The following is a 12,956-nucleotide window of genomic DNA, read 5'->3' as shown; positions in this document are numbered from 1 at the left end:
GGGGTTAAATGACCTTTATTACCACTTTTTTTTTGCAGTGTTATAGGTCACATAGGGACCTATAACACTGCACACACTGATCTCTCATGCTGATCACTGGCGTGTATTAACACACCTGTGATCAGTGTTATCGGCGCTTGACTGCTCCTGCCTGGATCTCAGGCACGGAGCAGTCATTCGTCGATCGGACAACGAGGAGGCAGGTAAGGGCCCTCCCGGTGTCCTGTAAGCTGTTCGGGACGCCGTGATTTCACCGCGGCGGTCCCGAACAGCCCGACTGACTAGCCGGGATAGTTTCACTTTCACTTTAGAAGCGGCAGTCAGCTTTGACCCCCACTTCTAAAGGGTTAATACCGCACATCGCCGCAATCGGCGATGTGTGGTATTAGCTGCGGGTCCCGGCTGTTGATGAGCGCCGGGACCGACGCTTCATATCGCGGGAGCCGGCGCAGGAAGTAAATATATAAATAAACAGATTTGTAAATTACTTCAATTAAAAAATCTTAATCCTTTCGGTACTTCAGCTGCTGAAGTTGAGTTGTTCTTTTCTGTCTAAGTGCTCTCTGATGACACCTGTCTCGGGAACCGCCCAGTTTAGAAGCAAATCCCCATAGCAAACCTCTTCTACTCTGTGCAGTTCCCGAGACAAGCAGAGATGTCAGCAGAGAGCACTGTTGCCAGACAAAAAACAACAACTCAACTTCAGCAGCTGATAACTAATGGAAGGATTAAGATTTTTTTTAATAGGAGTAATTTACAAATCTGTTTAACTTTCTGGAGCCAGTTGATCTAAAGAAATTTTTTTTTTCCTGGAATACCCCTTTAAGATATGGGCATACACGGCAGTGTGGTTTTCCATACCTCCTTATGTATAGCTACCACCCTCTGATGGGTGTATACATCAAATGTGATAAAATGACCCATTGCTCTGTTTGTAATGTATTAAAAAATCTTTAATAAAAAAATAATTCTGGAATTTTTTTCTTTTTTTTTTAAATCCTTATAGAATTCCTGATCTTTAGCTCCAGAGCTGGATTCTTTTTTATTTTTTATTTTTTTTTTTATATAAAAAATCTCCCAGTTCTTCTCTGGCCTGTATAAAGCTTACTGCACTTACAGGAGCAAAGCTGTTAAAGGTGTTACAACCTTGTATGACTGTTTTCAATAACAAAAAACATAACTATGGTTTGCAATACAGCAGTGGTGTCCAAACTATGGCCCTCCAGATGTTGCAAAACTACAACTCCCAGCATGCCCGGACAGCCAAAGGCTGTCCGGGCATGCTGGGAGTTGTAGTTTTGCAACCTCTAAAGGGCCATAGTTTGGACACCACTGCAGTACAGGATCTGAGTCAAGGTTTATACAACATAAGATGAACAGAAATAACAGAATGTGTGTATGGTGGGTTGGGGGACTAACCTTTCAAGTCCTCTGATCTGCTGAGATTGGCTGAGGCGGATCGGACAGACATGTCCATCATTCTCGGAGGGGACGGTGCTCCCCCACTTACTGGTGAAGGGCCAAAAGAGCCGTCCCTGCTCAGGGTACCTGCAGTTTAAAAGGGGAAAAAAAAATACCAAAACATAGGGTTATTGTGACAAGTGAAACATTTACACATGAGTGGGAATATCAAATTATACTGGGTGATTTAACCCCTTAACGACAATGGAGGTAAATGTACGTCATGGTGACGTGGTACTTAACGCACCATGACGTACATTTACGCGCCGCCATGATCGCGAGCACCGGAGTGGTGCTCGCGTCATGCGCGGCAGGTCCCGGCTGCTATCAGCAGCCAGTGACCCGTCGGTAATGGCGGACATCCGCGATCGTGCGGATGTCCGCCATTAACCCCTCAGATGCCGTGATCAATACAGATCACAGCATCTGCGGCAGTGCGGTACTTTGAATGGATGATCGGATCTCTCTGCCGCGGCGATACGATCATCCAGCATGGCGGCCGGAGGTCCCCTCACCTGGCTGCGGCCGTCTCCCGGGGTCCTCTGCTCTGGTCTGAGATCGAGCAGACCAGAGCAGAAGATCAAGGATAATACTGATCAGTGCTGTGTCCTATACATAGCACTGAACAGTATTAGCAATCAAATGATTGCTATAAATAGTCCCCTGTGGGGACATAAAAAGTGTAAAAAAAAAATTTAAAAAAAAGGAAAAAGAATGTTAAATAAAAAAGTAAAAAGATATGAAAAATCCCCTCCCCCAATAAAAAAGTAAAACGTCCTTTTTTCCATTTTACCCCCAAAAAAGCGTTAAAAAAATTATTAATACACATATTTGGTATCGCCACGTGTGTAAAAGTCTGAACTATTAAAATATATTGTTAATCATCCCGTACAGTGAACGGCGTAAATGTAAAAAAATATTTAAAAAAAAGTCCAAACTGCTTTTTTGTCACATTTTATTCAAAAAAAATAAAAATTTTTTTTATAAAAAGTAAAACCTAAGCAAAAGTGGTACTGATAAAAACTACAGATCATGGGGCAAAAAATGAGCCCTCATATCGCCCCATATACGGAAACATTTGAAAGTTATAGGTGGTCAAAATAGGGCAATTTCAAACATACAAATTTTGTTAAAATGGTTTGAGATTTTTTTTAAAGCGGTACAATTATAGAAAAGAATATAACATGGGTATCATTTTAATCATATTGACCCACAGAATAAAGAAAACATCTAATTTTTACCGGAAAGTATACAGCGTGAAAACAAAACCTTCCAAAATTTGCTAAACTGCGGTTTTCTTTTCAATTTTCCCACATAAATAATATTTGTTTGGTTGCGCCGTACATTTTATAGTAAAATAAGTGATGTCATTACAAAGTACAATTGGTGACGCAAAAAACAAGACCTCATATGGGTCTGTGGATGGAAATATGAGAGAGTTATGATTTTTAGAAGGCGAGGACAGAAAAAACAAAACTGCAAAAAACAAAAATGGGCCTGGTCCTTTATCCTCATAAAAATCAGATTTTATTTAAAAAAATTTTTTTAACAAAAACTTAACATTTCCTAGTTTTTTAACATTCCCTTTAAAAGGGTTACTCCACTCCCCAGCTCCGAAACATTGAGCTCCGAATGCTGGGTGCGGGCTTCCATGTTCACGGCCGCCCCCTCAATGCAAGTCTTCCTATAGACTTTCATTGATGGGACGGGCGTGATGTCACGAGAGGGCGGCCGTGAACATGGAAGCCCGCACCCAGCTTTCTGAACTCAATGTTCCGGATGCTGGGGAGCGGAGTAACCCTTTAAAGAAGATCTGTCTGCTCTCCTGACAAGTCTAGACTACTACATGGTGCTGTCTCTCTGTTATTCCTCCAGAAAACACATAAATAGACAACTAGATGCTGTCATTCTCTTTATCAACAGGGAGTGTCCTTGCACAGCATCACGTTTTCAGCACCAACTGGTCAATATCAGACAGCGCAGGACCCCCCTATTGACAAGCGGAGTGGTATCACCCATTTTATTCATACACTTGCAGGAGAAATTACAGAGGAATAGCAGAGGTCAAAGTTTTCAGAAACAATGCTCCATGATTGTAATTCTGTGGGGAATACAAACATTTTCTAAGGCTGCATTCACATTACGATTTTTGCATTGGTCGGCCGTAATGCCACCTCCCATAGACATGAATGGAGGGGGTGTGGTGTGACCGTGACATCATGTCTCGGGAGCAGCACCAGGCACAAAATGCCGGGTGCTGCACAGAGATCATGGGGATCCCAGCGGCGGGCCCCCTTCATTTAGCCATCTGAGGGGATAAGATGTCTAAGGCCAGAATACCCCTTTAATACAATCTACATTGACAATGTTGAAATGTTCTAAAAAATATAAAAAAAACACGATTAAAATAAGTTTTCGAATTGGGGTGAAAAAAAATCATGTCAATTATTATTTACGATCTGACAACAAAATTGGGCATAAGTGTAAACAAACCAATTTGGGTAAATGTTTTCGATAAATTTCGTCAATAGAAGTCAATGGATATGTCTAGGCATTTGATGCCATATGATTTTTTTAAAGGACAGACTCTCATGACCTTGACTGATGCCAAAAACCAGACAGGTGAGGTGAGCCGACAGATCTGCTTTAAAGTTAATAAAGTAGTAATTCCCAAACAGGGTGCCCCGGGTTGGGAAACACTGTATTAAAGAATGGCTACCTAGGGGAGCACAAAGCAACTTGCATTCGTACCTCTCCTTGGTGGGGGCTGGTGGTCAGGTCTTCCTGGAGTTGGTTTTACTATGGATGGTCTCTGCAGGGCTGCGATCCTTTGGTTTACTTCAATTAATCTGTGAGCGGGAATAGAGACAGAAATATTATTCCAAGTCCACTACAGAGGTAACAAATATCCTACTTGTGTAACCCTCACATGTCCATAGAGCAGTATTTCCAAAACAGGATTACTTAAGCTGTTGCAAAACTACAACTCCCAGCATGCCCGGACAGCCATTGGCTGTCCGGGCATGCTGGGAGTTGTAGTTTTGCAACAGCTGGCGGCACCCTGGTTGTGAAACACTGCCATAGAGCATCCAAGATAAAGTCTTCATCTACAGTAAACTATTCTTGCACCGGACGACCTTATCTATTAAAAAAATAAATAAAAAAAATAAATTATATACATAAAATAATAAATATATAAATAATAGTAATATATATATATATATATATATATATATATAATGTACAGTCATGGCCGTAAATGTTGGCAACCCTGAATCTTTTCTAGAAAATTAAGTATTTCTCACAGAAAAGGATTGCAGTAACACTTTGTGGTAGCCCTTGGGGGGTGTAGTGTAGTTGGGGTGTTGCTGTGTAGTGGAATATGAGGGGTTAATTTAACCCTTGTCACTCGTGATGCCAGGGTGAGGGTTAATACGCTGAGGTAGTTGCTAGGCCTATCGACACCCTTCCCAGAAACGATAGGTGCGCGCAGAAATAAATGATTGTCCACGGCAGCGCTGAACTAGAACTTGCAGGAACTTTACTGATGAATTGCGGTACATTCAGTAACGGTAACAGTCTTAGTAACAGAGTCTATTATCAGCGCGGCAGTGACTGACAATTGCTTAGGGCCGATAAGTTATCCTGAGATTAGTAGAATTAGGTTTTGCAGAGATCCGCTGGATTTAGGGGTCTGTTTGGGTCCAGTGATCTTGCGGAGTAATAGGGAATTGAAGTAACTCAGTTTTGGAATGATGGCCGTTGCCGCAAAGCTTTGGCCTAGTGGTTGCCGATGACAGCTGCGCAGATGCGTTCTCATCAGCAGTCCTCGAGGAAAGAGAGAGATTAATGGCCGCCGCTCCCTTATATGGGCAGGGCCGTTTTGGATTGGTCCATGTCAGCTGTCACTCACCGTTACAAAGCATGGTGGGTGATCACCTGACTACCTCCAAAGGTCCTTGAGTAAAAACCATAGAGTTCTGGAACGCATCACGTGACCCGCAGGTCCTGCGCCACTAACAACAAGGTAAGTACACTTTATATACATATAGACAATTAGAATTTGAATAATTTTTATTATTAGAGGGGTGACTAGGGGTGAACTATAGATGAGGATCCCACTGGTACCTAGGGACTCTGACTTTGGGGACCTCACCACAAGGTAACGGATGCAATCCGGTACCGGGACACCACAAACCAAACCAAAAAAGGGAGGAAAATTTTTTTCTCTTCCGTCCACACCCAGGGAGATTAGCTACAGTGCCATGGGTTGCAAACTTCTTGATAATGTTGCGCATTGTGGACAAAGGCAAATCTAGATCTCTGGAGATGGACTTGTAACCTTGAGATTGTTGATATTTTTCCACAATTTTGGTTCTCAAGTCCTCAGACAGTTCTCTTCTCCTCTTTCTGTTGTCCGTGCTTAGTGTGGCACACACAGACACACAATGCAAAGACTAAGTGAACTTCTCTCCTTTGTATCTGCTTTCAGGTGTGATTTTTCTGGTGTGAGATTAAAGAAGCATCACATGCTTGAAACTATCTTATTTTTCCAAAAGTTTGAAAGGGTGCCAATAATTTTGGCGAGACCATTTATGGAGTTTGGTGACATTATGTCCAATTTGCTTTTTCCCCTCCCTTTTTTGTTTGTTTTTGTTTAGTTCCAATACACACAAATGGGAATAAACATGTGTATAGCAAAATGTGGTATTTCATTTTCTACAAAGATTTCAGGGGTGCCAACATTTACGGCCATGACTATATATATATATACAAAAGTGTATATAGAAGTATAGAACAAACTCACTTTTGCCGTAAATTTGCACACTCTCGTTTCTCTTCTGCCAAAGTTCTTTCTGCTGTCCGAGCGATGAGCTGGTAAAAATAAAGACAAATTATCAGACGATGTTCTCACCCCGCATGAGTGGCCATGGCACAGGGGCCATACGCTTTGTATCAGAACAGCCGTGCTAGGGAAATGGGTAACACCTACTACATTAGGAGATAAGTGATCTTCATACTCACCCAGTTTTCGTGAGCCTTTTTTTCATTACTTGCAATCTTCAAATTAAAAAAATAAAAAGTCAGGAAATGTGTAAAAAAACAAAAAGAAACTAATGATTCAATCTGCAATATCAAGGTAGGGCCCAATGGATTACTCATCCTATATTATTCTGTATAGTGTAATCTCTTATATACAGGGTCCTCTCTCTCCTGTATAGTGTAATCTCTTATATACAGGGTCCTCTCTCCTGTATAGTGTAATCTCTTATGTACAGGGTCCTCTCCTGTATAGTGTAATCTCTTATGTACATGGTCCTCTCCTGTATAGTGTAATCTCTTATGTACAGGGTCCTCTCTCTCCTGTATAGTGTAATCTCTTATATACAGGGTCCTCTCTCTCCTGTATAGTGTAATCTCTTATATACAGGGTCCTCTCTCTCCTGTATAGTGTAATCTCTTATGTACAGGGTCCCCTCTCCTGTATAGTGTAATCTCTTATGTACAGGATCCTCTCTCCTGTAGAGTGTAATCTCTTATATACAGGGTCCTCTCTCCTGTATAGTGTAATCTCTTATATACAGGGTCCTCTCTCTCCTGTATAGTGTAATCTCTTATATACAGGGTCCTCTCTCTCCTGTATAGTGTAATCTCTTATGTACAGGGTCCTCTCTCCTGTATAGTGTAATCTCTTTTGTACAGGATCCTCTCTCCTGTATAGTGTAATCTCTTATATACAGGGTCCTCTCTCCTGTATAGTGTAATCTCTTATGTACAGGGTCCTCTCCTGTATAGTGTAATCTCTTATGTACATGGTCCTCTCCTGTATAGTGTAATCTCTTATGTACAGGATCCTCTCTCCTGTATAGTGTAATCTCTTATGTACAGGATCCTCTCTCCTGTATAGTGTAATCTCTTATGTACAGGGTCCTCTCCTGTATAGTGTAATCTCTTATGTACATGGTCCTCTCCTGTATAGTGTAATCTCTTATGTACAGGATCCTCTCTCCTGTAGAGTGTAATCTCTTATATACAGGGTCCTCTCTCCTGTATAGTGTAATCTCTTATGTACAGGATCCTCTCTCCTGTATAGTGTAATCTCTTATGTACAGGATCCTCTCTCCTGTATAGTGTAAGATCTTATGTACAGGATCCTCTCTCCTGTATAGTGTAATCTCTTATGTACAGGTTCTGACATTGTTCATTTTGCTTCTTCACTGCTGAATATGTTTATGCAGAGGTTGGGGGAGATATAGATCTGCTAACATATGTATATGGTAGCCTAATTTTTTAGAAATATAGATAAACCATACATAAGAGACAAATATAGACCACATTACCTGATTCTTAAAGGATCGCTCCGTTTTTTGCAGTTCCTCTTCCATTTCTTGAATACGCTGCCTGTTGTTGTGCATTAAAGTATATTACTGTTAGATGAACACATCAAGATCCTAAAAAAAACTAAAATGACTAAACCATGTCCCGGCCTGCCCATCTGACCCTATGGTTTACAGAGGCTGATTATTTCACACACAACAAACATGTAGAAGAAATCTGCGATTGACACAATAAACGCGTCCTAAGCGTCCACCATGGATACAATGGCGGATGGATCCGGCTTCACAGCAAAAACTGTTAAAATCCAATCTTTATTTGTTCATAAAACCTGGAAATTCAGGGAAGATAAAAGACATGCCGACGCGTTTCGGGCTGGATGCCAGCCCTTAATCCACCATACTTATTATAGACAGATTATCCATTGGCTAAGGATAAACAACTGGGATTATTTTCTGAATACAAGCAGCAATACAGATTGCAGCCAGAGAGCAGCAAGAAGGCAGAAATAGCTCCCTACAGGGATCATATAGAATAGGTCTTCAACCTGCGGACCTCCAGATGTTGCAAAACTACAACTCCCAGCATGCCCGGACAGCCGTTGGCTGTCCGGGCATGCTGGGAGTTGTAGTTTTGCAACATCTGGAGGTCCGCAGGTTGGAGACCACTGATAGAGAAGAACCTACTTGTATATTTTTACTTCTTCACTGGCCAGGATAGCTTTTTCATCTGCTACGGTTAACTTCTGCTCCTTTTCTTGTCTCTCATACTCTTCCTGGGTTAGTTTTCTGCAAATAAATATAAAGATAATACATTATGGGTGAGGGCTGTTTGACTTCTGGGTGCCCCACTGATCATGACAACAGGGTTTCCATGTCCTCACAGTTGAATGGAGAGGCATTTGGACATGGGCTACTGACCCATTCACTTTCTAGAGGACTGCCGAAGATAGCCGAGCGCTGTGATCAGCTACTTTTGTCAGTCTCAAAGAGATGAAGCCCCAGGAATGCCCACTGATCAACAGGGGGCAGTGCACATGCTGCATCACTGACAAACATCCACTGGTACTGAAGCTCGGCGGCATTCTTTCAAATGGGCTATCCAGCAACTCTAGATGAAGACACATGGATGGGTGTTGCAGTAAAAGATCTACTAAAAGAGTAACAATGCAGAAATTACAAGTGTTTGTTTCTAAACCAAAAAGACAAGGCCTTAGGGTCAAAAGTTCTCTTTTGTAAATTATCGTGGGCATTACTAGAGTTGCATTTAGAGTTGAACAAATCTACCATTAAAGGGGTACTCCGGCTTTAGACTTTTTATCCCCTATCCAAAGGATAGGGGATAAGATGTCTGATCGCGGGGGTCCCCCCGTGATCTCCCTGCAGCACCCCCATTATGTGTGGAGCTGCGTCTACAGGCTCGAAAACCGGTAGTTTTCGGGACTGGAGACGCGATGTAACGCCATGCCCCCTCCCTTAATGTGTATGGGAGGGGGCATGGCTTTACGCACCCACCCATAGACATGAAGGGAGGGGACGTGACGTCAAGAGGGGGGCGTGGTGTTACGTCACGTCTCTAGTCCCGAAAACTTCTGGTTTTCGAGCCTGGAGGTGCAGCTCTGCACATAATGCGGGTGCTGCAACGAGATTGCGGGGGGTCCCAGCAATCAGACATCTTATCCCCTATCCTTTGGATAGGGGATAAAATGTCTAAAGCCGGAATACCCCTTTAAGGGCAAATAAACCCTACGTAGGCAGCAGGACTGCACCATTTACACAATGGAATTTCCACAACAGACGTTCCGCTGCACATTTCCAAGCTACACGGCACATTTGGGAACCAGAATTTTTGCAGCGGAGTTTCTGTTGTGGAAATTCCATTGTGTAAATGGTGCAGTCAAATCCTATCGATCGGGAGTCTCCTGCACCGGAACTTTCAAATGGAATTCCGGAGCAGAATTCCGCTCAGAAAATAGGTAATATGTAGGGATGCACCGACATTTCGGCTGCCGAAAATCATCGTCCAAAAATGCCCTTTTCAGCTAAGGGGATTTCCTGCCGATAATTTCGGTGGCAGGGCCTAAAATAGGGGTGTGGCTTCCACTTCACACTGGCGCCCATCCCATCCCCCCACCCCCCTCCCCGTCTAGTGCAGGGCGATCCAGGTACCACCAAAACACCTGTCTGTCTTGTGTGGCACGGTCCAGGCCCCCCCCTCTTCCACAGGTCTAGTGCGGCGCGTCCAGGCCTACTGTCACTCCTCCCAGCAGTGCCGAGCACTAGGAGGAGGTGACTTAACCCTTCCAAAGCTGACCGCCGTGTGTACACTGCGCAGCCGTGCAGCGGGTGTATGAAATGAGCCGAGCTTGCTTCACACTGGCTAATGACAGACATCACATACCCATGTGCATTAACCCTTTAGAAACTGCAATTCAAGTTGATCGCGGCGTCTAAAATGCCGAAAACACTGTTAATTAATTTAGTTGTGTTTTTTTTGCCTTCTAAGTGCTCAATTTCCCCGGAGAAGTCTGGAATGAAACAGTACATAGTCCACTTCTTCAGGGAATCACAACACTTGGAATTTGGAACAACTTTTACAAGACTGAACAAATCCATGGCAGATTTAGGTTTGACAGACCTTATGGAGGATTTGCTCAACTCTCAATAAAACAAGAGCTCTGGTACAGATACTAGAGTTAATAGTATTTACTTCTGTAGCGCCATTTCCTTCTGCTGGTAAAGCTCAGTTAGAATCTCCACTTTCTGGCGCAGAGTTTTGCATTCGTTGTCCATCCGCGTCTTGTCAGACTGCAGGGAGCTGGTGTCGTGCTGTAGTTGCTTGATTTGCTCTGGATACGAATAAAAAGAGAAAATGTCATCAGTAAGATCAGTGTTTCCCAACCAGGGTGCCTACAAATAATGCAAAACTACAACTCCCAGCATGCCCGGACAGCCTATGATGGGGGTTGTAGATTTGATACGGCTGGAGGCATCCTGGGCGAGTTAAATAATAGTGGCATGTGTCATCTAGTGATTCCCAACCAAGGTGCCTCCAGCTGTTGCAAAACTACAACTCCTATTTTCCTTCGCACCTTCCAGATCGTGTCGTGCAGAAATCTCATCAGACAGTTTTCGTTGATATAAATCTTTCTCTTCCTCGATGATCGACAGCATTGTTTTGACCTAAAAAGAGAAATTCATGAGAAACACAATTTACCAGAAATCAGAATATATTAGACAAATCACATTCTCCTCCCCCTTGTCACACCCCAGTCACATTCTCCCCCCCCCCCTCCCCTTGTCACATTCCCCTCCCCTTGTCAGATTCTCCCCCCCTCCCCTTGTCAGATTCCCCTCCCCTTGTCACATTCTCCCCCCCCTCCCCTTGTCACATTCTCCCCCCCCTCCCCTTGTCACATTTCCCCCTTCTGTCACACCATTCCCCCCCCCCCCCCCCCCCTCTCCTGTCACATTCTTGTACTGCAGTAATACACTGGGTTTTCCGGGCGGATTTCAAGTCTTCCGCCGGACCCGGGAAACCTAGTCTATTACTGCAGTACAATTTTTTTCCTTTTTCTCCCTGCGCCCTTAGCTCTGTGTTTTTCTAGCAAGGTGCCTCCAGCTGTTGTGAAACTACTACTCCCAGCATGCTCGGACAGCCTTTGCCGGTCCAGGCATGCTAAGAGTTGTAGTATTGCAACAACTGGAGGCGCCCTGGTTGGGAAACACTGACTTTTAGTATTTAAATTAGTTTTTACCTGCTCTGGCCGGCCCCCGCCATGGGAGCCAGCCCGAGCAGATTATCGCATGTTTTCCCGGGGGGCCGTATCGCCATATCGCAAAAAGCATAAATCGTGATTTGATTGCTTTTGCGATCTATCGTGCAGCCCTAATATCTACCTATTAACTTAATTCTTTACTAGCACATATATCGCTGTATTGTTTAGGAGATTTGTCATTGCAAAGTTTTAATGGCTGCCGCTTCCTAATGGCCATGCGCACACAGCGGAATTTTCAAGGGGAATTTTGCAGAAATATTCCGGAAATTCTGCTGCAGCAGGGTCCCATTGATATTACTGGGATTCTGCTGCAGTGTGCAGCTGGATTGTTTCTGCGCATTCCGGTCGGAAATGCATCGTCGCCTATGGAGACAACGCATTTCCCAGCAGTCCTAGCACTGGCCAAATATGCAAAAGTGCAGAATGTCTGCCTGCTTTCCGGGTGGACATACCGCACATTTTCCCCTATGTGAACATAGCCTTAGGCAAACGTAGCTTCACTGTACAAAGCCCCAGCATGCCCAAGTTAAAGGGGTACTCCACTGCTCAGCTTTTGGAACGAACTGTTCCAAACTCTGGAGCCGGGAGCTCGTGATGTCATAGCTCCTCCCCCTCATGATGTCACATCCTGCCCCCTCAATGCAAGTCTATGGGAGGGGACGTGACAGCCGTCATACCCCCTCCCATAGAATTACATTGAGGGGGACGGGGTGTGACGTCATGAGAGGGCGTGGCTATGACGTCACGAGCTCCTGGTGCCGGGTCCAGCGTTCGGAACAGTTTGTTCCAAATGCTGAGCAGCGGAGTACCCCTTTAATGTGTGGCTCAGTATAGTAGTTTACTAGCAAAAAGGGTTTATCTACTTTAAGGGGTTATCCAGGAAAAATTATATATATATCTCAACTGGCTCCAGAAAGTTAAACAGATTTGTAAATTACTTCTATTAAAATATCTTAATCCTTTCAGTACTTATGAGCTGCTGAAGTTGAGTTGTTCTTTTCTGTCTAAGTGCTCTCTGATGACACCTGTCTTGGGAACTGTCAAGAGTAAAAGCAAATCCCCATAGCAATCCTCTTCTACTCTGCAGTTCCCGAGAGAAGCAGAGGTGTCAGCAGAGAGCACTGTTGCCAGACAGAAAAGAACAACTCAACTTCAGCAGCTGATAATTATTGGAAGGAGTAAGATTTTTTAATAGAAGTAATTTACAAATCTGTTTAAAGAGTACCTATCACTAAATAAACTTTTCTACACTAACTTAAGCTATGTTCCCTAACTACATCTAACACCTTCCCTGCCCTTAAAAACTTTTTAAAGAGCTTTAAAAAGCTCTGTAACTTACCTATCTTCTTGCTGACTTAGTGTGAGCACCCGGCAGGAGGAT

The 12,956-nt window shown here is 43.6% G+C and overlaps 1 protein-coding gene across 5 annotated transcripts in view; it reads right to left on the bottom strand.

Moving 5' to 3' along the window:
* Positions 1–12,956, bottom strand: part of MIA3 (MIA SH3 domain ER export factor 3) — a 117,196-nt gene that overhangs the window by 13,678 nt on the left and 90,562 nt on the right. For all 5 annotated transcript variants that reach the window (XM_056568394.1, XM_056568392.1, XM_056568395.1 and 2 more), the window contains 8 exons: positions 10,889–10,979; positions 10,507–10,645; positions 8,484–8,585; positions 7,803–7,863; positions 6,487–6,522; positions 6,269–6,336; positions 4,213–4,310; positions 1,420–1,548 (listed from right to left, as the gene is read on the bottom strand). In XM_056568394.1, the coding sequence (XP_056424369.1) occupies positions 1,420–1,548; positions 4,213–4,310; positions 6,269–6,336; positions 6,487–6,522; positions 7,803–7,863; positions 8,484–8,585; positions 10,507–10,645; positions 10,889–10,979 (724 nt within the window). The remainder of the gene's footprint in view (positions 1–1,419; positions 1,549–4,212; positions 4,311–6,268; positions 6,337–6,486; positions 6,523–7,802; positions 7,864–8,483; positions 8,586–10,506; positions 10,646–10,888; positions 10,980–12,956) is intronic.

The sequence above is a fragment of the Hyla sarda genome, chromosome 3 (assembly GCF_029499605.1).
Source record: "Hyla sarda isolate aHylSar1 chromosome 3, aHylSar1.hap1, whole genome shotgun sequence".
NCBI lineage: Eukaryota > Metazoa > Chordata > Amphibia > Anura > Hylidae > Hyla > Hyla sarda.
This window is presented reverse-complemented; position numbering and strand designations above follow the sequence as displayed.